Consider the following 27,455-nt stretch of genomic DNA (forward strand, 5'->3'; position numbering starts at 1 on the left):
GGACGAGTGGCCTTGGACAAGTCCCTTGCCCACTCCTGGCCACAATGAGGGGTGGAGCTCAGAGCACCTTTCCTGCCCCACTTTCTGTCTTGGGGCTGGGGCCTGGTATGGAGGAGAGGGCCACTTCCAGGGGCAGGATGGGTGTGCATGGGATGGGGGCACCCTTAGGGTGGCCACAGAGTGCCAGGACTGGTACCACTTCCACCAACTTTTGAAAATTGGAAAGTTTCTGTATTCATTCCAACACCCCAACATCCTTAAAGGTCTTGTTGGAGCCCAAGAAAGGAGAAAAGTCAGGGGATCTGGGGGCTGGGACCTGGAGGCCAGTACCACCAGCCCCCAGCCCCTAACCTGTCCAAATAAAATAGTCTCCCCAGGCTTTGGGGGAGGCAAGGAGGGAGAGAGCCAGAAGACTCTCAGGGAACACCTTCCCTTATACTGGGGTTATTTCTTGTCTCATCCATAGAACCTAGCTCATTCTGTCTCATTTTTGAGAAGAGGGAACCGATGCAGAGAGAAGTGAAGCGATAGGGCCAGGGAGTGGAAGGTCAGGGCACCAACGTAAGCCTCGACTCCATCCTCACTGGAGGTGGCTTTCCTGGTGCTGGCTCTGCCTGTACCTGCCCAGGCTGGGGGCTAAGACCACTCAGATGCCAGGCGTAAGGCCCAGCCCTGGACTCTGGGAGTGGGGTGCAAGGGAATGGCAAACGTACTGACCTGCTGCTCATGGCCAAACAACTGGGGGATCAGGGAGGCCTGTCCAAAAATCTGCAGGAAAGAGAGGGGGAGGGTTATGGGGAGACCAAGGCTGGGGGCTGGGGGTGGGTGTTTAGGCTTGGCTGCAAGAGAAATTGTGGTTGGCTGGTCTAACCTCCTCCCCAGACTGGCTGGGGCCCTGGTGCTAGGAGGTCTCATTTGGCTTCCTCCAAGGATGGGAGGCTCATTCCTTCTGGGGCTGGGCATTGCTGAGGACTTGTCACCTACTGTTTACAAGTCTTCCTCTTGGTCTGGCCCCTGGGGCTATGGATGCCCTGTCTGCTGCCTCTCACCTGGGCAGGCAGCCCCCCAAGGTCTATAGATTAGGGACAGAGTCCAGAGCCTTCTCTTCTCTCATCAGGGCCTACACAGTCGAGTGCCTGGTGGGACGGGAGTTCCTTCTGGCAGGAGTTGAGGCTTCAGAGACACAGCCAGAGCTGGGACCCCTCTGACTTTGGGGTCACATATGTGGCTTGGGTCACTCAAGCTCCTGGGGGTGAGGGTTTGGGGAGTCAGAGGAGAGAGCTGGGGCTGGGCAGGGGGTGGTGGGAGAGACCTGCTGGGGTCCCCAGCCTGGCTGATTCCATGTGCCTTTTTGTGTACCCAAAGAACAAAAGTGTCTCAGATGCTAGGGCCAGGCAGAGGATAGAGATGGGGTGTGTGAGAGAGACAGACAGACCCAGAGAGAAACATGGAGATGAGACACACTAGAGAGAGTCAGAGAAGAATGTGAACGAGGGGAGAGAAAAACAGAGGGAGACAGATACAAACAGATAGGAAGATGGAGAGATGACAGAATGTGGTAGGATGGGAGAGACAGGGAGGGAAGCTGTCCATTCAGCAAACACCTAGGTGCCCTGTGCCACGTGCTGGGGACACTGTGGGGAACAAGGCAGTAAGGTCCCCGCTTGCAGGGAGCTCCCAGTCTTAAGAGCGAGACAGACATCAAGTAAATAAGCAAACAGAGGTAATTCCGGATAGTGAGAAGTGCTGTCACGAAAATTAAGGAAGGTCAGGGGACAGTGCCCTGGGGGCTCTTTAGACAATGACAGAGCAGACCCCTCTGAGGAGGGGACATTTGAGCCAAGACTTGAATACAGAGAAGAGCCAGCTGTGTGAAGATTTGAGGGAGGAGTGCTCCTGGGAGAGGGCGGCAAATGCAGTGAACCTGGGGCAGCAATAAGGTGCGTGAAGAGCAGACAGCACCCAGTGTGGCTGGAGCAGGCGGGTGGCAGAGCAAGTCGGAGATCACGTCTGAGGAGGAGGCAGGGCCTCACGGGTCTGAGTAAGGACTCTGGCTTTCACTCAGGGTGAGGTGGGAGCCATGGGAGAGTTTGGAGCAGGGACATGGCATGATCTGACTTACATCTTTTACAAGCTCCCTCTGGTCGCTGAGAACAGATTGGAGGTGGCAGGTACGGAGGCCAGGACAACCATTCAGGTGAGACTTGGTGAGGCCTGGATGAGGATGGCAGGGGCAGAGGGTTCCATGGCTGGGGCACTCTACCCCTCCCACGTCTCCTTGGAGTCTGGGAATGACAGTGCTGGGGGGTAGGGGGTGGGGCTGGGGAGGGCTTGGCCTGGTCAAGAATAATGGAGCAGTGAGGAGCGGGGACCCCAAAGCCTTCCAGTTCTAAGCCATTAGCCTGGGCCATGGTGCTGCACACAGTGGGACCTGGGGCCTGTTCCTACCCAGAGAGGAGGCTGAATCTGCACCTGGCTGTCTCCACTGCCTCACTGTGCTACTACTGGCAGATGTTTGCCCTCTCTGGGCCCCATCTCCCCATCCACACCACAGGGGGAGCCCTTGAGCCTTGGCTGGTCCTCCCTTCGCAAGTCCTAAAGTACTGTGCACATAGCAGGGCCTGGGGTCCAGCTCTGGGTCTGACAGCTCTGGATCCCTGCCCAGCTTTGCCTCCTCCTAGCTGTGTGACCTCACCTATCTGAGCCTCAATTTCTTCATCTGTGAAAAGGGGATATGGATAATAAGAGACCCTCTGGGGGTGGCTGTGAGGATTCAAGGAGGTGATGGTTGAGAATTAAAAGTGCAGCACAGTGTGCTTATTGCTGTTAGTGGCAGAATTGTCTAGGCCCTAGATGTCCAACTTTCCACAGAGCAAGTGGGACACAGAGGTCCAGAGTGGAGAAGTAACTTGCTTGAGGTCACACGGCAAGATGACAATAATAACCGTAAAGGTAGCTACCCTTGGCTAAGCATATTATGTTCATTATCTCACTGATTCCTCACTAAGCTTTGAAATGGGAATTATCACCCTTCTGTGGTAAATCAGGAAACTGAGGCCCAGGGAGGGGGTGACTTGTCCTGGGTTCATATTGTCAGTGATAAGATTGGGACTCAAACCCAGGTCTCCAGTTCCCTATCCTCAGGGCCCCTGGGTCTACAGCAGTGGAGCAGCCCCTCCCTCAGAGCCCTCAGCTTGGGCCATGCAAGGCCAGGCCCTGTGACTGCTCTCCAGCCACAGGACGGTCAGTGGGGCAGAGAGACACACAAAGGAGCTTCGGGAACAAAGACCAAACAGAAGCACAGTGCAGACATCTGGGGACGAACCGCTCAACCTGGACATCTGTCCTTCTCTCTCCCAAGCCCACTGACCTTTCTGGCTTCCCACCCCCTCACCTGGCTGATGCAGCTGGAGTCGTTGAGGCTGTCGCTGACGGGGTTGTAGTCCTCCTCCCAGCTAGGACACTTGGAGGGCAGCAGCATGTCCACTGAATCCAGGCGGTCCAGACTCCTGGTGGGGGTGGGGAGCAGACAAGGCTCAGACCACCCATTGTTCAGCCTAGGAAACTGAGGCCCAGAGGGGAAAAGACTGGCCAAGGTCATCCAGTGGCAGAGGGAAAAATGGAAGTCACTGTCAGCCTGGGTAGTGGCCTGGGCAATGAGCAAGGGGAGAGCTCCCAGCTTTTGGAAGCCTTGTGCATCTGGAAGGTGCAGGCAGCCCTCCCCTGTCATGTCCGCTGCAGCCGCAAGGTGGCAGCATGAGCTTGCTTTTGACCATCTCAAACCCAAGGCGGCCCACACCAGCCCAATTCTACAGCCTCTCCCCTGCAGATCTGGGGCAAGTCGAGGGGCTGGACAGAGGAGGTTGGTCAAGGCTCACAGCCTTGACCTCAGGCTAGGGCTGCCCAAAGGGCATCAGTTTCGACACGACGTCCAGGTGGCCTCCACCAGGCCCCAGAAGATTCACTACTTCATCCTGGCTCTTCAATCCTTCTCACACCTATCTGACCCTGGGCCTCCCCTCATCACAGCTCTAGGGATAAGGTCCAAGCAGCCAACAGCTCAGGCCCTTGACACAGACTGGCTTGGATTAGAACCCAGCTTCCTCACCAGGTGACCCTGGGCAAGTCATCACCACTTGCTTAAGTCTCAGTCTCCTCACCTATAAAGTGGGGATGACACTATGCCTGCCTGCTGGGGCTGTGATGAGGATTCAGTGACGCAGACTGAAGTGCACAGGGGCAGGCATCGAGCCCAGAGTGCAGCAAGTGCTAACAAATGGTGCCCATTATGTTACTACTACTATTATTATTGATTCCCTCTCATTCAAGGCCTGTGCCCTAGTCCTGCCCACCTTTCCACCTCAATGCCCCCTTCATAGAACCGTAGGATCTCAGGACTAGAAGCGGTCTTATAGATCATCCAGCTCAGCCCCCTCACTTAAAGATGGGGAAACTGAGGCTCAGAGTGGGACAGACCTGGGACTGGCTGGTGGTGTCCTGAATTCCCACCTGAAGGCCACTCCCTGCCTTCTTTCCCAGCCAGTCTGAGTCCAGTCTTCTCCCAGTGCACTGTCCCTCCCTGCCTCAGTGCTACTGTCACCTGACCTGCTCTCTTCCCTCTCTTGCAGTCCCCCCAGGGCACCTCCTCCATGGAGCCTTGGCTTATGTCCCCAGTAGTCGAGGAACTGAGACTAAGCTGGTTTCCTTTTACTCTTCCAAGGCTTTTTTTGTTTGTTTCTGACTTGCTTTTATTTCTTTTCCTCAGTGGCCTTGGAACCCCCTCTACTAAGTAGTTTTGCCTGTTTGTACCTCATTCAATAGACTTTCTGTTAACTCTCTTCTCATTCCTTTCTGTTCTAATCCCCATGGTGACTTCTGTGTGTGAAAGTCTCACCCCTCTCTCTAACAGTTGAATTATTGTTTTCTGTGTGTATGCATTTCATTTGCTCATACTTTCACTAACTCTTCCAAGTCATAGAGCAACAGGACGGGGCTGGAATGGTGGAATTCCAGGCAGGGTGACGGGACAGGTGAAGGCTATCTGTCTCTTTGACTTATGGATCCCCTTCCCTTCCCAGTCTTGGAGCTCACCACAGGGATCAACTACAGGGGCAATGGCAGAGGGTGCTCTGGCATGCCCTGGGCAGTGCTGGCACAAATGGTGGGCTCACTAAGGGCAGGGTTCTCCTAACCTGAAGAAGAGGGTCCCCTGGGGCAGTTCCCCTGTGGGAACGGAACTTACCTGAGGGTGCGGCTCCTATGGGCAGGGTTTACCCCAGGCCAGTCATTCCAGAGAGTCTCTCCTTATGGTTTACCAAAGGATGGGGCTCATCTGTGGTCAGGATTTAACTTGGGGGGGCTGATGGCGGGGCTCTCTGGAGTCGACTCCTCAAAATGAAGGGGCCAACCTAAGGATGAGGATCTCAGGGAGCGGGCTAACCTAAAGTCGGTATCACCCAGGGGGCCGGATCATTGCGCGGGCGGGTTCACCTGGATCTGAGGCTGGAGGGCAGGATGCATCTGTGGGCCTGGGCTCTCGGGGGCGGCGAGGTTCCCAGGGGCGGGGCATACCTATGAGGGGCTCACCTAAGAGGCAAGGCTTGCCTATGAGCCAGGCTTGTGCATGCAGAAAGAGGCTTTCCTAGGAAGAGCTCAATGAGGGCGGGGCTCACCGGAGCGGGGCGTGGCTCCAATAGGGCAGGGTTAGCCTGTGGTCGGGGCTCCCATGGGGGCGGGGCTCCCTTTAAGGCAGTGGTCTACTTAGGAAGCAGAACTCATAAGTGGCCTGGGCTTCTGGTGGGCGGCGCTCTCTTGTGAGCGGAGACCTCCTGCGCGGGACTTGGACGCCCGAGAGTCTTTCCAGGGGCGGGGCTCCCGGGGGCAGGGCTTGCCTGGGGGCGGGACTCTAAGGGGCGGGGCTGCGCGCTCACCTGCGGGGGTTGCTCTGCTCTCCCAGCGACTGCTGCGTGGCTCTCAGGTAGCTCTGGCGCCGCGCCGCTGTTTTGGGTGAAGGCTTGGGGCTGCCGCCGGACTCGTCGCTGTCCTCGTCGCCCATGGCCTTGATGTAGCTGCCGCTGCGCATGCGCCGGCACGGGATGGGGCCCTCGGCCGCGGCGTCCGCCTCGCGCGGGGACAGCAGCGCGGTGCTCCACTCGCCGCCGCCGCCGGGCACCTGGGGACGGGCGGATAGGCCTCAGCGAGGGTGGCGCGGCGGGCAGCGCACACCCCCAGCGCCCCGCCGGCCGCCCGTCCTCGGGCTCATCACCTGGGAAATGAGCCGACGGCGAGAACCCTCAGCTCCGGGTTCCCGAAGCTCCCTCGCTCCCCACCTCGCAGAGTTCAGCCTTCGGTACTGGGTACTGCCACTGAAGCCTCCTAGCAGCACGGCAGAGCCCTGGGCTAGCAAGGATACCTGGGTTCCAGAGCCGGCTCTGCCACAGTTTCACTGTCTGGCCTTAAGCAAGTCCCTGCCCCTCTCCGGGCTCAGATTTCTCTGTGGATCCCAGGCTGGGCGTGCCCCAGCAAAACCATCCAGGCCATATGAAGACAACGGCCTCCACTGTAGCTACCCTCCTGAGCACCCACAGTGTTCCCATCACTTCACCCTACTGTCTCAGAGGATGGCTTATGATCCCACTGCACAGGTGAGAACTGCAGGCCTGAGAGGCCCCCAGACCTGGCACCAAGAGGCTGGCCCTAGGATTGGGGGGCAGAGGACCTGTCAGAGGACCCTAACACATCAGTATGTGGGCAGGGTCCCTGGAGTCAATCAACATTCCACATCCCACAGGTGGGTAAACCAAGGTACAGGGTACAGAGAGGCTTGTGAAGGTTGGGCAGCCACGTGGTGACCTGGAAAAAAGGCTCAGTTTTCCCATCTGAACCTCAGGACCCCACCCGTGGAGGTGACCTGTGATAAAGGCAAGTGAGGGCACAGCTGTGAGGGCAGCCCTGGTCCCCAGGGGTTACGGTGGCAGAAACCAACCGAGGGGACCTCCCCTGCCCCTCTGAGGCCAGCTTCTGCCAGATGCTCCAGGGCAGCACGCACAGTCCACACCTCTCGTTCACCTGATACACACCGATGTGTGCACACAGTGGACGTTCACTTCACGGTGAATGAGTACACACATCTCAGCACTTGCACCTCAGCCCCAGCACAGAGGGAACACGCCTCGCCATGGTCACATGTCTCAGAGAGCAAGCATACCTTCCCACAGACCCATCTCACCAAGGATGCACCACAGCAACCACTTCATCATGCGCATGCCCCTCAACGTGTACACGACGTGAACACAGAGCATACTCACACCCCTCCTCACCTGTTGTACCAGCAACCACCACACTGTGGACACATCTCAACACGTCCCCACTACAGCGTCCTTGCCTCAACACATACAGAGTGCACACCCTCACTAGGTCTACGCACTTCACCACAGATGCTCAGTACACACATTTCTCAGTGTACACAGCACACCCGTTCTTCACCACGCGCACAAACGCATACTCCCAGCATCACCATACCTGCACAGACCCCACATCCTTCCAGGTGCCCACAGTGCCAGTGGCTGATTCCTGGCTAAGGGAGGGTCCCTGTCTGGGACTTCCCCCCCAAGAGCCCCCCTCAGCCTTTCCATAACCCCTGCTGCTAACTGCCCAGCCAGTCATGAGGGCCAGCACATTCTACCTCTCAAACCATTTGCTAGTCCGTCCTCCTTACCGCTCCTTGTCCCTTGGAAAGGTGGCCTTATATATCCCTGCTCAAAACCTGTTGCTATTCCAGCCCCCACTCACCCACCTCCCGTGACCCAGGCAGGCAGCACAAACCCGAGGGCCCGCAGGGCACCCTTTCATGGTGTTTCTGAAGCATTTTCACATGATCAGCCCAAACCACACCACTTGGAGAGGGAGCCAGGTCACATACGACCCTCTCTGATGTTTCTAAACTAAGGAAGTGGATTGAGAGCCACAAAAGCTTTAAATATATACAATACTGCCTATTTCATTTTTCTCCTATTGAAAAGAAACAGCCTTTCCTCCCATAGTCTCACTCTCTTTGGAATTTTATATAGAATGACAAGAACTCAGGGCTTTGTCAGACTTTGATGTTCATCTGTTTCAAAATGCATCTAATGTATTCCCAAAGGCTGACCAGGCCTGTGCTGGCATACCCCCCAGGATGAGGTGCTCACTACCTACAGAAGTAGCCCTTTCCATCTTGACATGTACTGACATCTTCCTGTAACTTCCACCCACAGCTTGGGCTCTGCCCTCAGGAACCGTACCCAGCCACTCGCCCTGCCCTTGAGAGCCTCAGGGGATGTGCAGCAGCAGAGATATCTCTGAGCCTTCTGCCACTTTCCAGGAGTGGTCTCCATCATGCTCTGCTCACATTGACATGTCTGTCTGTTCATGCATCTTTCTCTCCCAGCATCCTGATAAATGGGGCTATGTCTTATTTATTTCTAGTTCTGTTCACCTACGTGTCCATCTGTTCATCTATCCCTCTCTCCTCTCCTATTTCCTGAGCACTTCCTCTATGCCAGACCCTGTCCTAGACCTTGGGGACACACAGCTGCATCAGATGTGGCCCCTGTCCTCAAGAAGCCTCTGCTCTGGTGGGCTCCAGAGGCCAGTAGGTTAGAATGCCATTCAATTGGTCCTATGAGGGGAGTTGGATGGCACAGCTTCCAAACTTGTCTTCCAAAGGGCAGGGACTTGTTTTAGTCCCTACTCAGGCCTGGGCTCAGAAGGGACCTAATCAATGTCTGTGAGACCATGACCAGTGGAAGAATCCCCTTATTGACAGGTACCACCAGACACCCATTCCACAGGTGAGTAAACAGAGGCCCAAAGTGAAGCAACTTTCCAAGTGAATCTGTGGTACAGGTGGGCCTCAAAACTGGTGCCTTCCCCACACTCCTCACCCCACCCCTTACCCTGGCAGGGACCCACCTGCAGGTAATGGTAGGCTAGACCCTGGTGGCAGGATTTGGACTTTAGCAGGCTCTTATCCAAGGTGGCTGAGGTCTTCTGGCAGACCTCATGGGCGTGGCTGAGGGTCAGAGTGGACCAGGAGCCCCGCTTGACGTAATTGTTGTCGGTGCCCACCCCAATGCTGGGGCAGGCAACTGGGGGTGCAGGCGGGGCTGGCGGGGTGGTCAGCTCAGCCGTGTTGTTTGTGGCGGCTTTGAGCATGTGCCCGCTGATGGTGTTGTAGGCGTGCATGAAGTAGCGTGGCTGGCTGCGTTCCGCCTGTCGGCCTAGTGTCATCAGCCCAGAGGCTGGGCCACTGCTGCGAAAGGGACCACCCTCGCCGTCCAAGTTGTCATCGGAGCTCCACCAGCCCGAGATGTTGGAGCGGCTGCGCCGTTTGGGCTCCCCAGCCTTGGCCCGCTCCTTGCTCTTGGCCCTCCGGCCCTTGCCGTCCTCCATGCCACCTTTCTTGCTGCCATTGCCACCAATCTTGCCTGCTGTGCCCTCCAGTGAGGGTGCCTTGGTGAAGAAGAGCCGCTGGACTGAGTGGACCAGGTGGCGGATGCGGCCAGGACTCTCGCCACGGGCCTTGGCCTCACCGCGGGGGAACTGGAGCGTGCTGAAGCCATCGCGGTGGATGGGCAGCTGCTTCTCAAACTGGTCCAGGAGGTTGGCGGGCAGCCGGTTGATCTTGGTGGCCTGGGCATGGCTGGGGAAGGGGCTCTCCTCTGGCACCTCGAAGTGGGAGTTATAGTGGATGCGGGGGAAGGTGCTGCTCGGTGGCGGCAGCTGGTTGTTGAGGGGGAAGAGACCATCCCCTGGCAAAGCGTTCTGCCCAGGGAAGCGAGCCTCGCGGGCAAAGGCCTCCGTGGGCGACAGCAGGTAGGGGTTGCGGTCAGGCCCTGCGAACAGGGGCTCATGTGGTGGGTCCAGGCTGTCGGAGAGGTGGCGGGGGCGGCTGTCACCGAGGCCTTTCATGATCCTGGCCCTCGGGGCAGGGGCCGTCACTCTAGCGGGGCGCCCAGGTCACCTTTCCCGGGCAGCAGCTATCCTGGGGAGAGAAGACAGAGAGGGGTCAGCTGGATTTGGAGGGGACAGGGTGCCGGGAAGGTCAGCCAGACCCCCACAGGTCTCAGGGTTGGGACGATTTCTGAAGACTCTTGGCCTGCCCTTGTCATTGTGGGGCTGAGGACGAGAATACAGATGGAGGCCCACACACTGTATGTATAAATAAAAGTTACAACTCAGGCTAGCAAACTGTTAAACAAAATATGCACTGCTTTTCTACCTTGATGAACATTATCTTCATAATAACCTTGAAAGCCAGGTTCAAACTCAGACTTCTTGGTCTCCTCTGAATTCTGTGGTGGAATGTGGTGGGAGAGCTACTTGCCCTCCGTTTCCACTCATCTCTGACTCTGTCCTTCACCACAAGGAACTGCAAACACATGTGTACCCTAGCCTCCACATCCAAGCTCATGCCACATGCCTCCAAAATAGCCACCTTTGGGGCTAGGGGTGGTCCCACTGGCAGTGTAGGCCACCCAAGGGAAGATCCTGTGCTGGCCCAGGAAGCAGGCTTGGGGTCATCTGGGCAGGGAATTCCAGGGGCCCCAGTATCCAGAGTGTGGTCTAAAGGGGGATGTAGGCTCTGGGCGGGCATGTCCCCTTGGCCCATGAACATTCCTTGCCTCATGGGGAAGAACCTGGTCAAAAGAGGGGCCTTCTAACAAGTAGGGGCCAGGGCTGGGGCCCCTCTTACCCAGGTCCGAGGGCATTACTGTCCAACTCTTTATTTTAGCAAAAGAATCCATACATCAAATGCAAACCCTCCATAAAAACCTGCTCTGTTCTCAACAGTAGTCTACCGAGTGTGACCCCTGGGCTAGGTGCTGGGGGCTGCAGACATGAGAGAGGCCAACAAGCCCATTAGCCCATCATTTCCGGGCTGAATCAATGATGGCCAGCCTGGAACAGAGCTCTCAGCGAGTCAATAACAGGAACACATCCTCAGGACTGGGTGGACAGGGCAAGGCCTCAGGAGAGTATGGCTTCTAGGTGGAACCACTGTGCCTCAGTTTCTCCACCTACAAAATGGGGCAGTTGGACTAGTTGGGTCTTCCAGCCAGGACCATCCTGGAAATACCAGTCTCATACTTAGGCAAGTCCCGTCCCTTTCTGGGCCTCAATCTTCTCATCTGTACCATGGAGCAGAGGAGAGGTCAGCGAGGTTTCTAATCCCTGGACCCCACCAGCCCTGCTCGGTGGGGTCCAGGCCTGTGTGCCTGGTGTGATGAGAATCAGCAAGGAGTCAGTGTGGCTGGACCAGAGCAAGTGAGGGCACGGGCAGTAGGGGGAGAGCTCTCAGAGGGGCTGAGGCAGGTCAAAGTGGACAGGCTCTGGCTGAAGCCAAGTGTGGTAGGCAGAATGATGGCTCCCAAAGATGTCCATGTCCTAATCCTCAGAACCTGTGACTAAGTTACTTTACATATTAAAAGAGACTTTGCAGATATGACTAAGGATCTTGAGATGGGGAGATTATCCTGGATTAACTAGAGGGGTACAGCCTAATTACATGAGTCCTCATAAGAGGGAGGAGTCAGAGAAGAAGATGTGACGACGGAAGCAGAGGTCAGAGTGATGCGGGGTCATGAGTCAAGGAATGTGGCAGCCTTTAGAAGCTGGAAGAGCCAAGGAGCCTCTCCCCTAGATTCTCCCCTAGAGCCTCCAGAAGGAATGCAGCCCTGTGACCCATTTTAGATTTCTGACCTCTAGGACTGTAAGATAGTAAATCTGTGTTGTTTAAGCCACTAAGTTTGTGGTAATTTGTTACAGCAGCAATAGTAAAACTAATACACGAAACATGGGTGCGGGTATCTGAGACTCCCTCCCACCCCTCAGAGCAGCTCTTAAGGCAAATCCCAGACCTCACTGAACACTGCATGAAAAACTGGCCTAGGTGAAACCCTCATCTTATAGATGGGGAAACCGAGGCCCTCAGAGGGGAAGAACTTCCCCAAGGTCACAGAGTGGGTCAGCGACTGAGGCAGGACTGGGACCCACAACTCTTCTTACTCTTCTGCATGGCTACCTTGCAACTGTCACCCTGAGCTGGCTGGTCCCAAGACCCTCAAGAATCTGAGAATTATTTCCTTGGACCCAGGCATTTTCATGACCAACAGCGCCCTAAGTCTTCCTAAGCCTTGAGACCTCTGCAGAGTCCACCTGGCTCGACTTCCCCCGCTGCTCTGCGGAGACTTTCCTTGCCTCCAGGAGCCTGAGGGACCCCACTCCTGGAGTCCAGAGCACTTTCGTGATGCTTCCATCTCTGCTTCCACCAGGCCTGGCAGAGCACGCATCCGCAGCCTGGAGAGGAAGTCTGCTGACTGACATCTTCATCTTCATTAGGCCGTATCCGCACAACAGCCACATGAGGTGGGGGACCATTGTCTCCATTTTACAGATGGGGAAACTGAGACTGGGAGACGCAGTTCTAGCCAAAGTGAAATAGGTAACTCAGACTTCAGCCACCCCATCAGTGTCCCAGACAGTCAAGGATGCCCCTCCTCTCCAGCCACCAGCAGCTTTCTCTGGGCAAACCCCTTCCTGAAGACAATTTCAGGCAAATGCAAAACCACCCCCATATCCCTCCTGCCCCTGGGCCTTTCTTGGCCTCCTTGCATCCCCTCAGGGCCTGAGTGATCCCTGTGCTCAGGGGCCGGCCTCCTTGGCTCTCCAGCTGGAGAACTGTGTGTTCTTGACGCCCACTCAAGTAACGCCAATGATACTGAAAACTGAGAACACTGTTTGCAAACACGACCCTGCTGGCTTGCTGGCTCAGCAGGGGCCTGACTCTGGTCACCGGGAGCAGAAGACAGCTGCAGAGCCCTGTCCCAGAAGTGCATACTACACTCAGTTCTCCCAGCCCAGAGCACCTTCTCCACCCTCCTGGAGAGAAGCTGGCTTCAATGTCACATCACAGGTACTCCTGATCCCGGGAACCCAGGGCGGCCCCAGGAGGACAGTGTGGGCCGGGGCCTATGGCCGCCTCCCTGAGCCTCAGACTGTGCGTGTGCTAAATGGGGCCAGGAGGAGGATGTGAGGGAAGATGTGGGGAAGAGCTGACTGAACTGTGAAGTGCTGGCATGTGCTTCTTCCCCTGAGTCCTGGTGGTCTTGAGTAATGAGGCCCCTTGCCTGGCTTGTGGGAGGAGTTAGGTCTCAAAGGTGCTTTTGGGGTTATAAGAGGGAGAGTGGGGGCTACCAGCCTCAGGGAGACCTCCAGAGACCAGCTAGACACTTTAATGATCACAAGTGACCTCCCAACTGCTCTCCTTTCTGTGACTGGGCCCTCATTGTTAAAACATCTCTTCCTCTGACTGCTGGGGTCCTGCATGTCTGTCCTTCTACCCTGCCTTAATTGCTGGTGCATTCCAGGGCTCTGGGTGGGCCCACAGTGTCCCCATATCAGTAAAATGCTTCAATGTCACCCAGTGGGGGCTCAAGCCAGACACTTGGGCATCTCCTTGAATTCTTCCCTCTCCTGACCTTCCCTGTCCTTCCCCTAGTAACAGCCCCCACTGTGCCTGGAAAATGATTCTCCCCGAGTCTCAGTTCCTGTGGTCTACTGGGAGCCAGCTCTATCCCAGCACCCTGGGGGTGGATACATGACCCAGGCCTAGCCAATCAGAGCCTTGTATCCCTGAGTACTGATTGGCTCAGAGATGGAAACAGGATCCTTGCTAGCCAATGAGAGTTGGCCCCGGGATTATGGCTTAACTCCAGGGAAAGAGGTGTTCTCCTTTCTATTAGGGCTACTCTGCTTGGCAGAGTGTCAGCCTGGAGTCCTTCATCAAGATCTTGCCTGACATCTCAGATATGAGAGTCAAGAGACTTTTTGCTTAAGTCTGAGTTGAGCTTCTGTGTCTTTCAACAACAGCCTGACTGATGCTGGCCTCACATCTAGTAGGTCACTATAGCAGTGGCTGTGGGTGCCCTGCCCATCTCCTGTGGCCTCATCACTGTGGTACCCAAAAGGCTGACTTCCAACTGTCAGCATCTGTATCCCTGCGGAGGGGTGAGGGGAGAGGTTCTCTAGCAGCTGGAGCCTGCTCTGCTCACATGCGGCCCGCAAGAACTGTCAGAGTATTAACGACACCCCCATCCAGCTGCACTCTCAACCAGTGACTGTAGGGGAGCTGGTGTATAAATACCCCAGCTCCTCCACCCTCAGGTGGGCCAACTGAGGAATGTGCTCTACACTGACTCCTGGAGCTGCCCAGTGACACTGAGCTCCAGCTGCCCACAGTGGTCACTTGCCTGATAATGCTCCCTTCATTGGCTGCCTCCCCTTCCCTGTCTTACCTCCCGACCCCCACCCCCCACACACACTGTGCTGCCTGTTCCCAAATGAAGTACCTGCACTTGAATCCTTGTCTTGGGCATGCTTCTGGGGAACCCCAACTATGACAGTCACTGAGTCACAGTGATTCTACCCCAGTTGTGTTTCCTGGTGCCATCCCCTCTTTGGTATTCTCTGCCTATGTCAAACTGTATCAGCCTCCTCCATGGTCTTTCTGTGTCCACTCTAAGACCCCTACAATTCAAGATTCCAAACTGTGGCTGGCTCTAAAATGCCAAAGCAATAGTGTTCTTCCCGTTCAGTGGCTCCCCATGGCTCTTAGGATGAATGCTCAACTCCTGAGCTTGTTATTCAAGGCCACTGGAGAGCTAGTCTCTGCAAACCTCTAACCCTTGGCTCCAGCCACATGACCTGCTTGAGCTAAAGGAACTGTGAGAGTGTCAGCCTGGGGAAGGGACAGCATAGGCCACTCCAGGCCTGGAACCCAGGTCTCTTGACTCGACCCAGGCCCCTGCCCACCGTCCCTCCTGAACTAGAGGGTCTGCAAAGGAAGAGGACAGTGTTGGGGCTGCATCGCCAGCCAAGCAGCAGAGTGAGGAGGGTGGAACACATGAGGTGCCTCAGCAAAGAGTGGAGGTCCAGAAGGCTCAGCATAGTCTAGTTTCTGCCAGCTTCTCCAGCCTCATCCCCACCCCTTGTTTCCCCCTGCCAACGAAACTCATTGCCCTGCTGGATTTTCTTCATAGTTCTCACTGCTCTTGGAAACTCTCACATGTTACTTGCTTGCTAGTTTATTGTCCATTGTTCCCTGGTCTGTGCTGTCCACTGTGGTAGCCACTAGGTGGCTATAGAGCACTTGAAATGCAGATAGTGCAACTGAGGAACTGAATTTTTAATTTTAATTAGTTGTAATTAACTTAAATTTAAATCTCACATGTGGTAAGTGGCTACCATATTGAACAGTACAGTTCTAGGACTTCAAAACTCCCTCCCTCACCCTTCTAAGGCTGGGGTCCAGGATGCTCTCTTTCCTCTAACACCTTGTCCACCTTTGTGAGTTGGAAGCTTAATTCATTTTCTGACTTTCTTATATTCTAATAAATGTGTCATTGGAAAGGCTATACATTTTCCCCTGAGTACCTATTTGGCTGCATCTCATAGATTTTCTTTTCCCATGGGTATTTTCCCTCTCTTTTAAAAAAATTGAGGTGAAATTAACATAACATAATATTAACCATTTTAAAGTGTACAATTCAGTGACATTTAGTACATTCACAATGCTGTGTAACCGCTACCACCATCTAGTTCCAAAATATTTTCTTAACCCCAAAAGAAAATCCTGCACCCAGTGAGCAGTCACTCCCTGTTCCTTCCTCCTCCCAGCCCCTGACAACCACCAATCTGCTTTTGGTCTCTAAGAATTTACCTACTTCCCATGGGTTTTATTTTTATTGTGGTAAAATATACATAACATGAAATTTGCCATTCTAACCATTTTTAAGTATACAGTTCAGTGGCATTAATTACATTCAGAATGTTGGGTAACCACCACCATTATCACCAAAACTTTTTCATGACCCTGAATAGAAACTCTACAACCCTTAAGCAATAACTCTTTATTCTCCCCCTTGCCCCAGCCCCTGGTAATTTTGAATCTACTTTCTGTCTCTATGAATTTGCCTATTTTAGATATTTCATATAAATTGAATTATACATTTGTCCTTTTGTATCTGGCTTATTTCACTTTGCATAATGTTTTCAAGGTTCATCCATGTTATAGCATGTGTTAGTACTTCATTCCTTTTTATAGCTGAATAATATTCCATTGTATGTATAGACCACATTTTGTCCATTCATCTACTGATGGGCATTTGAGTTGTTTCCACCTTTTGGCTATTATGAATAATGCTGCAATGAACACTGGTGTACAAGTGTCTGAGTCCCTGCTTTCAATTCTTTTGGGTATATGCCTAGGAGTGGAATTGCTGAGTCATGGTAATTCTGTTTAACTTTTTGAGGAACTACCAAACTGTTTTCCATAGTGGCCACACCATTTTACATTCCCACCAGCAATGTATGGGGTTCCAATTTTTCCACATTCTCACCAACACTTATTTTCCTTTTTAAAAAATTATAGCTATCCCAGTAGTTATCAACTGGTATCTCATTGTGGTTTTAATTTGCATTTCCCTGATGACTAATGATATTGAGCATCTTTTCATGTGCTTATTGGCCATTTGTATATCTTCTTTGGAGAAATGTCTAATTAAGTCCTTTGCTCATTTTTTAATTGGGTGATTTGTCACTTTTTTTTTTGAGTTTTAGGAGTTCTTTATAGATTCCAGATATTAAACTCTTATCAGATATATGATTTACAAATATTTTCTCCCCTTCTGTCCCTATAGGTTTTTAATAGGTAATGTCTTTCAACTTTTCCTGGACTGGCCACTCACTCTTTTCTTCTTCATTAGCACTGATGGCCTCCCTTCCCCTCAGCATCCCTTGGCCTGTTAGTTCCACAAAGAACATGAGTCCATGTTCCCATAACCTCCTTGTGTGCAGGGGCTGGTTCTCCGCATCTGGGGGGCAGAGGACCGAGGAGGATCTGGAGATGGACATGTAGTGGATGCTGTAGGACATGTAGTGGTGGCCACGTAGGTCCCCCCTTCAGGACTGAGGCACTCACGTCTCCAGCTGCCAAGTGCACTGGCTGCTGACAGTTCACAGCTGGGAACCTGCTAGGACTTGCTCTCAGCCAAAGGGAGATGACTCACTCAAGGTTACACTCCTTCCCCAGGGGCAGCCTTCATCCAGTAACTGGTTGATATGCAGGCACTAAGGCCTGGCCCCCTTGCCCAATTCAGACAACCCTAAAGGGCCAGCCCCACTTCAGAGCTCCCGATGGGATTAGCTGAGGCCTTTGTTGTTAACTGCATCTCCTCAACCCTGTGCCCCTCACCTGTCACAGGTGTTCCCAAGAGACTTCCCAAGCAAAACCTCAAAGTCTATTTCCTGGGGAACCTGACCCTAAGACAGGACATAACCGGGTTCTACTTCTTTCCCTCCTTACCATGGGTCATTTGGCAATTTAATTACTCCTCGTAAGCCTCAGTTTGCTCTTCTATAACACTGGGATGAGGATCGTTACTTTTCAACATTAACTGTGACGCCATGGAGAAAGCCTCTGGCACTTAGGTGCTCTGTAAATACCACTCATGCTCCCCTCTTCACCTTACTGTGATTCTTGAGGACAGGACAAGGCTCCCAAGTGTAGGGAGGCTGCAAAGCACAGTGCAAAGTGCACGCATCTGGACCTGGATTCAAATCCTGGCTCTGCTCTTCACTTGCTGTGACCTCGGACTGGTCCCTCTCTCTGGGCCCCAGTTTTCATCTCTAGGCAGGAGGAGGTTTGAGGTGAGGGAGGGTGCTCTGGGCATCTGGTCACATTGATGCCCTCTGAGCACTCTTGGTCATGGTTCCTGGGACACTGGATGCCAGCCCCTCAGCCACCCAACACCCAGGGGTGGCAAGAGCCTCACCTTGGGGAGGTCTTAAAACAGGCAGGCCTCGGCCTCACAGGGGAAGCAACTGGCTGCCTCGTGCTGCCTGTGTCTCTGAGCTATACTTAGGCCCATCCGGGTGCCCATAATTACCTCTCATAATATAAGCCTCATTGCCCTCACGGAAACGTGGAGGAACCAGCAGAGCTGCTGCCTCCCTGGGAGCCCTCCCTACTCTGTGGTGCCTCTGTGTCTGCAGCCGCTACCCCCCATCTTTACAGAGTGGGGCCTCCCTGCCCTACCCCAGCTCATCCTGGAGCCAGGGTTGGCCTGTGAGCATGGGAGAGCTAATTAGGGACAAGGCCAGGAACAGAACTCAGCCTGCCTCTTCTTGAAGCAAAATTCACCTGATCATGTCATTTCCCTAATCTAGAACTTTCTGTGGATCCTCTTCCCAAACTCCTTCCAAGACCCTCACTGATCTAACCCCAAACCTTTCTTCAGATATTATCAATCCCACTTCCCTTCTTCACAGCTCTTCCCTTTAACCAGCCCGAATCCCATACTATTTCCTACTTATATCTTCCATATTTGGTGCTACCAGAAAGGCTGGTTTTGTCTAAGGTTGCATTAACAGAGATAGAGAGTCTAAATGAAGGGAAGGGATAGTCCTATCCAATGCTGAGCCCTGTTGTTAAGAGAGAGACAGACAACTAGACTGGGGCATTGGAGGGTGAGTTGAGCGATGAAAGGCTGAAAATGATGTGGGTGGAATGGCCGAATATTCTGGGGATGTTCACAGCAGTCCATGAAGGACACAGCCACTGTCTTAGGCCTCTGAAAGGATGATGTGTGGAAAGGGAAGGTGGGCTCTATGGGGCTTCCAGGGACTTCGTGCTGCCTGGGGTAGGGGCAGAGGCAGAGAGAGGCAGGTTGTGTTACACCGTGACTTGGTCTCTGGGTACCCCTCCTGTTCTCCTCTGACCCCTCTTGCCACACCTGCTCCATCTCTTGCTGGCCTCTCCTCCACGGACCTCTCGGCGCTAGACGAACTGAGTGCTCTTTGCTTCTCTCTACACTCACTCTCCTGCTGATCTCATCCAGACTCATGGCTTTACACACCACTGACATCTGACAACTCCTCGGTTTACATCTTCCGCCCAATCTCTCTCTCAAACACCAGGCTCCTATCTCTAACTGCCTCCTCGACATCTCGCCCTGGATGTCTGACAGGTCCAAAATCAAATGCCTGATCTCCAACCCACCCCGACCTACTCCTCCCACAGTCTGCCCCAATTCAGCTTCGTCACCCTCCCGCTTGCTCGGGTCAGAAACCTTGGCACCATCTTTGACTTCTCTTTTTCTCACCCCCCACATTCCACTCAACAGCAAATCCTTCAACAACTCTACCTTCAAGATATCCCAGCATCCCACCACTTCTCACCACCTCCACAGCCCAGCCCGGGGCCAGGTCCCCATCATCCTCACCCAGATGACAAGACTCCCATGGCCCTTAGACTAAAAGCCACTCTTCTTACTCTTACCTCTTCTTGCTTTCCCGACCACATTTCCTGCCCCTACTCCCTTGGGCTTCCATTCTGTTCCTTGAACACAGACCGTTAACGTCCATCTTGGGGCTTCTGCCCTGACTAGTGCGCCTGTCTGAAATGCTCTGCCCTCTCTGACCACACGACTACTCCTTCACTTCATTCAGGTCTCGGCACACAGGCTACCTCCGCGGAGAGGCCAGCCCTGACCACCGTCCAAAGCAGCCCCTCACCTGCCAGCCCTCTCTTCCGTATCACCCTGATTTATGTCCGACAGAGCCTGGAACAGTAGGGACAGGGCCTGTGTTTGTCACTGCTGTGTCACCAGCACCCAGCACAGGGCTTGGACGCCACAGAGGCTCACAAAGCTTTTGCTAAATTAGAGAGTGGCAGAAGGTCTTGGGGGATGCCTAGAAATAATGAAGTGAGGAGCCACAGGGCTGTGAGTTTTCAGCTCAAGCTAATCACAGCAATCCTTATTGAGTGCTCACTGTATACTGGGCACTTCCCATATGCAAGCTCACTGAAGCCTCACTGCAGCTCTTCTGGGGGGGATGATGAGTCCACCGTGGCAGTCAGCCTCCAACATGCACCCCAGTGACCCCCACCTCCTGGTATTCATGTTCTTGTGTATGCCGCCTCCCCACAACATGAGCCGGGTTGACTATATAACCAATAGGATATTGTGGCAATGACCGAGCATGACTTCTGAGATAGGTCAGAACAGACATTGCAGCTTCTGCCTTGCTCTCTTGGATCACTGGCCCTGGGGGAAGCCAGCTGCCATGTTGTGAGGACACTCAAGCAGCCCGAAGGAGAGGTCCACGTGGGGAGGAACTGAGTCTGCCTGCCAACAGCCAGCACTAAGTTGCCAGCCATGTGCGTGAGCCACCCTGGAAGCGGACCCTCCAGCCCCACTTAGGACTTCGGATGGCGGCAGCCCCGGATGACAACATGAGTGCCACCTTGTGAGAGATCCAGGGCCAGAACCACCCACTGAGGCTGCTCCTGGGTCCCTGACTCCCAGACACTGTGTGAGATAATACACGTTTATCGTTTTAAGCCATTGCCAAGTTTGGGTATAATTTTTTATGCAGAAATAGGTAACTAATACACCCATGTTAGAGGAGAAAAAGCAGCTCAGATGACTGAAGTCACCTGCTCTAGGCCCCACAGCTGGTAGGGGGTGAAGCCTGGTGTGCTTCAGTCTGACTCCTGAGCCCACATCCCACGGCCTTGCCTACCAGGCTGACGTTCCAGGGTCCTTTTCATCTATGACAGCTCTGTTATCCTGGTGGATTCAAGGTCCAAACTGTTTCCAGCCTAAGTCTGTGTCCATAGCAACTGTTTGACATTCAATCAATTGGTTGTTTGGTCAACAAGATAGCAGGCAATGGCTTGAGCATATACCCCTGGATCTGGATGCTCGGGACACATGGCCGACACTGTGTCCACCTTGGGCCCCCTCCTGTGCTCGAAGCCGACTTCCTGTGCCGCCCATCCTGATGGTGAACACAGCGCCCATGATGCGGGTGCTGTAGCTCTTCTGGGGTGAGGGGCACAGATTTGGGGCTGAGCGCTCTGTGGGGACAGGGCTGCCTGCCAGCCCTCTCTGAGACCCCATTTAAACCGGCCTAGCCTCAGGCAAGGCCTCAGAGGTCACAGGAGCACCCCGCTCAGCACTCATCTTTGTGTGGTAGACCCAGAAAAGATAAAAGGAAACAGACCTAGACCCTCAGAACAAAGAGACTACAGAGGCAGAACCACAGAGTCATCCTTTAAAAAACCCAAACAGAATCGCTTTACCCAGTTCCCTTAAAACCCCTTACAGGTCTCCTCTCACCCTCAGGCAAAACACCAGCCTCTTTATCCTGACTTAGCCCTGCTGGCCTCCTCATTTGTTATTTCTCCAGCACCTCCAGCTCTTCCCTGCCACAGGGCCTTTACATATGCTGTTCCCTCTGCCTGAACGTTTTTCCTTTCAATTCTTCACATATCCAGCTGCTTCTGTTGATTTGAGTCTGCTCAAACATCACCTCCTCAGAGGCCTTCCCTGACCGCTGCGTCTAAGATGGTTCCTCCAACCCACCCTGCTCTCTCTCGACCCCCTTCTTGATTTCCTTCAAAGCACTTATCAGGTCTCTAGTTACCCTGCTTGGTTCCTTGTGTACTTGACTAATATCCATCTCCATGCTCTGGGGGCTCTGAGAGTAGGGGGGACCATGCCTGTTTCATTTTCCACTGTACCCCCGGTACTAAGGACAGAGTCCTCAAACAGTAGGTGCATAATAAGCAGCTGCTAAATGAATGAGGTGGTCAGACAGAGCCTCAGAGGGAGAGGAGCAGGAGAGAGCTGGAGCTGCCCGAGGGAGAGAAGGGAGCTGACTGCCAGGCTGCCCATACTCCCTTCTTGCTTCTTCTCCATGCTCGGTCCCTGACACACTAGGCTGGTGTTTCTGCTCCCCAGAACCTTCCCAAAAACATTCTGTCCCTACCCTCTTTCCCTGCCTAATATCGTTGAAGCTCAGAAGAGACACTGCCTCCTCCAAGAAGTCTTCCCTGACCTTGCAGGTGGGGGGTAGGCCCCCTCTGGGTTTTCCCGTGATGGGAGCTACCACCCGAAGGAATCACAGACAGTCCTGAGTGTCCCTCTGCACCAGAAGCAGGACCCTGCACAGAGCTGGCATTCTAAGTGTTCATGCACGAAGAGGGTGACGTACATCCTGGTTTGCCCAGGTTCTACTTGTTGTCCTGAGTCCCTGATGGCTAATGTCCTATTTCATTCTCGAAGATGTCATGGTTTGGAGGATGAATTATATGCTCACCTCATGCAAGAAGGAACACGGGGACACAGGCAAGGAAAAGCGGTGTGGGGCTGAGATGGAGTAAATCAGGTCTGGCCTGAGCTTCTTCCCTGGATTCCCAAGCCAGGACCCCCTCAATCCTAGGGTGATCAGGGTCACCCCACCCTCATCTAGGAAAAGCCTGAGTTGGAGGGATGAGAGGTGATGATCACGACTGTCCCTCTCCCTTCCACCTCCAGGCCTCACCTGGGGCCACCCCTTGACACTCCAGGCCTCCCTGCCCTACTCCAGCTGCTCCCTGCGGTGGCCCCAGGGAGGGGTGAGTACAGCCCTGCCCCTGCAGGCAGTCCAGGATGGAGGCTGAGCATGTGGGCTCTGGAACCAGCATCCTCAAATTTGAACCCTGGTGCTGTGTGACCTTGAGCTGGTTACTGAACCTCCCTGAGTCCAGTGTCCTCAAAGGGTTGTTGGGAGAGATAAAGGAGTTAATCTAGACAGATGGCTGGACACAGCACCTGGCACACAGTGAGTGCTGTTGCTGTCCTTATCAACAGGACCCATCCCAGGCAAACTGGGCTGGGCACTGTCCTGTTTAGTCACTTGGAAGTTCAGAGAGGGAATGGAATTTAGCCTGGATCACACAGCACGTTGGTGTTTGCTGGGATTTGAACCCAGGCCTCTGGACTCCTAGGCCAGTGCTCTCTAGAGGTCTCAAACCAACAAGGGCTGGGTGTGTTCTGGGCTATGGGCACCGTCCCAGTGGTCCTCACCCCTCCTCGTGTCCCCAGAGCCTAACTGTCTAGACCTGCTCTAGACATTGAATGAAACTTAAGTGGAATTAAATTAAAATTAAAATTGTCAGTCGCACTAGCCACATTTCCACTGCTCAATGGCCACATCTGGCTAGTGGCACCACACACACGGTGCAATACAGACCATCTCCATCAGCACAGACAGCTCTAGGGGACAGCGCTGGCCTAGAACTTGATCACTGCACGTGGTTGGTGCTCACGATACTTACATGGCACTGGAGAGGGACAGCAATGGTGTTTTGCCTTCTGCAGTCTCCAGAGAAACCCCTTAAAGTCTACGGTTGTAGGAATGTTCAGCGCTGAACCTGGAGAATCTTTCTAACCTTCTCATGCTACGCTTTGCTCAGTGGACTCAGGCAGGGGCTGGGACTTCCCCAAGGTCACACAGCAGATGGACACTGTGAGGGGCTCAGGTCTCCTGACTCCGTGCTTGCTGTGCCCCAGCCCCCCGCTGCTCAGGCTGGACAGTCAGCAGTCAGGCCACGCTGGGCAGAGGTGCTGGTCAACAGAAATGATTTTTTGCTGATGGACAAAAGCCAAAAAACCACTCTGGGATGGAAGGCAGGGGGCAGCTGGCCACAGCTGCAGAGCAGGCACCCATCAGCCCCATGGACGGCTCCCCAGGTCACACTGGGAGGACCATAGGGCTGGGAAGAGGGCAAAGGCAGGATTCATTTTCTCCCCTTCCCATTCCAGCAGAATCTGGAGGGACCCCAATAACTCCCTCAGCTGCCATTTCAAAGCAATATTTGTTGTTGTGCTCATGGGGGCTGGGACCCTAAGTCCTGGCGGACTCACTGTGTGGCCTCAGGCAAGTCACCGCCCCCACCTCGGGGTTCTCATTTAGAGAAAGGAGATAATTATCCCAACTGTGTGGGGCACTGATGAGAGGCCCAATGGGACCAGCTGGATGGGAGAGCATGTGTCCACCAGGCGCCATGAGGGGAGGGGGAGAAGAGGTTTGGATCCCATCTGACTTGGGTTGGACGGGATCCACCTCTTCCCAGCGGTGTGACCTTACGCAGGTCAGCTGGCTCTCCAAGCTTCGGTTTCCTCACCTGGGAGGTACAGATAAGATATTTCACGTGGTATACAATGGAACATTATTCAGCCATAAAAAAGAATGAAGTGCTAATACCTGCTACAGCATGATGAGCCTTGAAAACATTACACCAGGGGAAAGAAGCCAGACACAAAAGCCCATATACTGGACGATCCATTTCTATGAAATGCCCAGAACAGATAAATTATAGAGACAGAAAGTGGATTAGTGGTTGCCAGGGGCTGGGAGGAGGGGGAGTGAGGAGTGACTGTTAAATGGGTACAAATTTTTGTTAAAGGTGATGAAAGAGTTCTAGAAATGGTGGTGATGTTTGCACAACACTGTGTACTTAATGCCACTGAACTGTACACTTTTAACTGTTTAAAATGGTAAATTTTATGTCTCCTACCACAGTTTAAAAAATTAAGATACTTCATTTGTAGGGTATTTGTGAGCTTCAGCACGAGCCTGCCTACAGAGCACCCAGGAAAGGGCTCGATAAAGAGAAGCCGTGGTTGTTACAGGACCCCCAAAAGCCACTTTTCAAGACCTTTCTGAAGCTTATTTGTCAAGCGCTTCCTATATGTACATAAGCATGTTACATCAGTTGTCTTGCAGAGCCCTCAAATCAGCCCTATGAAGTGCATCCTATGGTTAGTCCCATTCTACAGAGGGAGAACTGAGGCACAAAAAGTAGTGACTTGCCCAAGGTCACACAGTAGGATGTGGAGGAGCTGGGATTTGAACCCAGGCAGCTTGGCTCCAGAGCCCCCGCCTCCAGTCACCTCCCTGAGCCACCTCTCAGCTTTCAGGTAACAATGTCCCATCTGCCACCAGCTCACAGAGCCCCAAGCTTGGGTCAGGAGACACAACCTCTAACTGCCTGCTCACCACAACCTTCCTGGGAGAGGACTATTAGGAAGGTCGTCCAGGGGACGCACTGCCCTGCTGTCTGGCTTCAGAGCTCTGACAGTGGGGCAGGTGGGCCCCTAGCCTGTTTCAGTCTGGCTCCCGCTGAGGGACCATCCTGGAAGATCGTGTTGGCAAAGAGTAGAACAAAATGGTCAGAATGCAGCGATTGCCAGCACATTTAATTCAATTCCTCCAACATTTATGGGGCCTGCTCTGTGACTCAGATAGTTTCAGCCCTTAAAGAGCATGTGGCCAAGTGCAGGAGGCAGAAATACACACAGCAATTAGACAACACATAGAAATAAATTCCAGGAAGCGTCTAAGCCAGGTGCATAGCCCAGTGAAAGGAGGGATTAATACTCACTGGGGCACCAGGAAGGCTCCCTGGAGGAGGTGGCATTTCAGCCAGACCTCTGAGGACAAGTAAGACTTCAACAGATAAAGGTGTAGGGAAGAGCATTTCAAAAAATGGAAAAGCATAGACAAATCATGGTCAGAGGTGAGAGATGGAGGCGGTGCTGGAAACAGCAAGTTGTCTATGGGGGAGGGGGGTTGAGAGGGAGGGGGAGGCAGACACCTGGGGTCAGATCATGGAGGGCCTTGGTAAAGCCCAGGGACTCTATATTTAAATTGTAGGCCATCTTCCATCAAAATAGAACAGAACCCCAAAGGCCACTGGCACCAGCAATTCCACTTCTAGGAATTATCTAGCAGCCTTGCCTTACGCATGTGGGAAATGGGGGTGTGCAGGGTTCTTCTTGAAATATCATGTGTACTAGCAAAAGCCTGAAAACAACCCAAATGTACACTAGGAGACTGGATAAGCAAATTAGGATCCAACACACTATGGAATACTATGCAACAGGAAAAAAGAATAAGGCAGCTCTAAGTATTGACATGAAAAGCCCTCCAAAATATACCGTTAAGTGAAAACAGCAAGGGGCAGAACAGAGTAAGAGTATCTGTCTTAGTTTGAGTTCTCTCAGAAGCAGACCCCTAGCCAAGGCTTTGAGTGGTATTTGGGAGGTGATTCCAAGAAGCACAGTGAGGGAGTGGGAAGCAAGGAAAGACAATGAAGGACGCATTCCTGAGCAGGGGGCAACCAAGCTCTGTCCTGCTGGGGAATTCTGCATGACAGGGAGAACACACATCTCAAGAGTTTCCCCACCGAGGGCGGGCCGGCTGAGGGGGGGCTGGCCAGGGGAGCTGGGGTGTTTATTCCCCACCTCCTTCCGCACTGGCTGAGGGCTGCCTCGGGGCACTAACTCCCCAGTGCTGCTCCCCGCCCCCCCCAACGCAGGCTCAAGGAAAGCCCTCACCTGGAGAGTTGCAGGTGTTTCCAGAAGGAAGCAGTGGGCATGAACCAGACAGTGAAGTGAGGCAGTACAGAACGGTCCCAATCGTCTAAAAAGGGGGCAACAGAATATGATTCATCTTTGTTTATCTGTGGAAAGGTACCGAACAAACTAGGATCAGGGTGGATGGAAGCAAGGGTGGGAGGGGGACTTTTTACTATGCTTTTTTAGAATTAAAAAAAAAATAAGCTTTTTATTTGGGAATAATTTTAGATTATTCCAGATTGCAAAGAGTACAGAGTTCCGGTATAACCTCCACCCAGTTTCCCCTAATGTGGACATTTTACATAACAATGGTACATTTGTCAAAACTAAGAAATTAACGCTGGTACATTACTATTAACTAAACTCCAGACTTTATTTGGAGTTCACAATTCCATTAATGTCCTCTCTCTGTTTCAGGATCCAATTCAGGATACCCCATCGCATTTAGTCTTTAGAATTTCGATCCATGTGAATATATTATCTATTCCAAAAATTTATCAACAAATAATAAACTGTAGGCTCTTGGGAGTCATCGAAGACTTCTGAGCAGGCTTGACCTGACCTGGGTTACCCCCAGCACCAGAAGCCCATGGAAAGGCAAGCTTGGGCCATGCAAGCCGCACACAGGGGCTTGGTCCCCCTGCACAGGCATTTGCTGGTCCCTTTTCTCCAAAAAGAAGGATGAAACCTGTAGCAGATGCTGTTGGAACACCCCCGATATCCCTTGGGCACTCACCTCTACCTACCCAAGGCCACCTCCACAAACACTGTGACTCTGTCTACGGGAGCAAGCTCTGCCCAGGCACAAGGCAGGCAGCAAATATCAGGGAGCTGGTGCCCCCGGAAGTAGCCCTCAACCATGACAGCTGGGGAACTGGTGGATAAACACGCAGCCTCCTCATCCCAGGTGCTGGTAACTCCGAGTTGTGTCTCCCAGGGGCCCCAGTCGTCCACAGCGGTACCTGCCTAGGCAACAGGGCTTTACTGACTCCCTTTTCTTCCCTTACTCACTCCCCAACACAGCTGTTCTGGGATCACCCCTGAAAAGATGTCCCTGCAATCCTTGTCTCTGTGTCTCCAGGAAAACTCCAACTGAGATAAAACTCAAGCCCCTCGGCCTGATCCCTAGGCTGTCTGCGCCCAGATCCCTGCTCCCTGCCCCCA

General features: G+C 53.3%; 1 protein-coding gene across 3 annotated transcripts in view; it reads right to left on the reverse strand.

Moving 5' to 3' along the window:
* DLGAP4 (DLG associated protein 4) overlaps positions 1-27,455 on the reverse strand; it is a 144,322-nt gene that overhangs the window by 80,337 nt on the left and 36,530 nt on the right. The window contains exons 2-5 of one of the 3 annotated variants that reach the window (XM_058562758.1): positions 8,953-10,024; positions 5,931-6,172; positions 3,395-3,509; positions 718-768 (exon numbers count right to left, since the gene is read on the reverse strand). In XM_058562758.1, the coding sequence (XP_058418741.1) occupies positions 718-768; positions 3,395-3,509; positions 5,931-6,172; positions 8,953-9,951 (1,407 nt within the window). In that variant the 5' untranslated portion in view covers positions 9,952-10,024. Of the gene's footprint in view, positions 1-717; positions 769-3,394; positions 3,510-5,930; positions 6,173-6,265; positions 6,431-8,952; positions 10,025-27,455 lie in introns of those variants that run through there. The other 2 variants (XM_058562760.1, XM_058562759.1) reach the window with 2 other exon arrangements.

The sequence above is a fragment of the Diceros bicornis genome, chromosome 19 (assembly GCF_020826845.1).
Source record: "Diceros bicornis minor isolate mBicDic1 chromosome 19, mDicBic1.mat.cur, whole genome shotgun sequence".
NCBI lineage: Eukaryota > Metazoa > Chordata > Mammalia > Perissodactyla > Rhinocerotidae > Diceros > Diceros bicornis.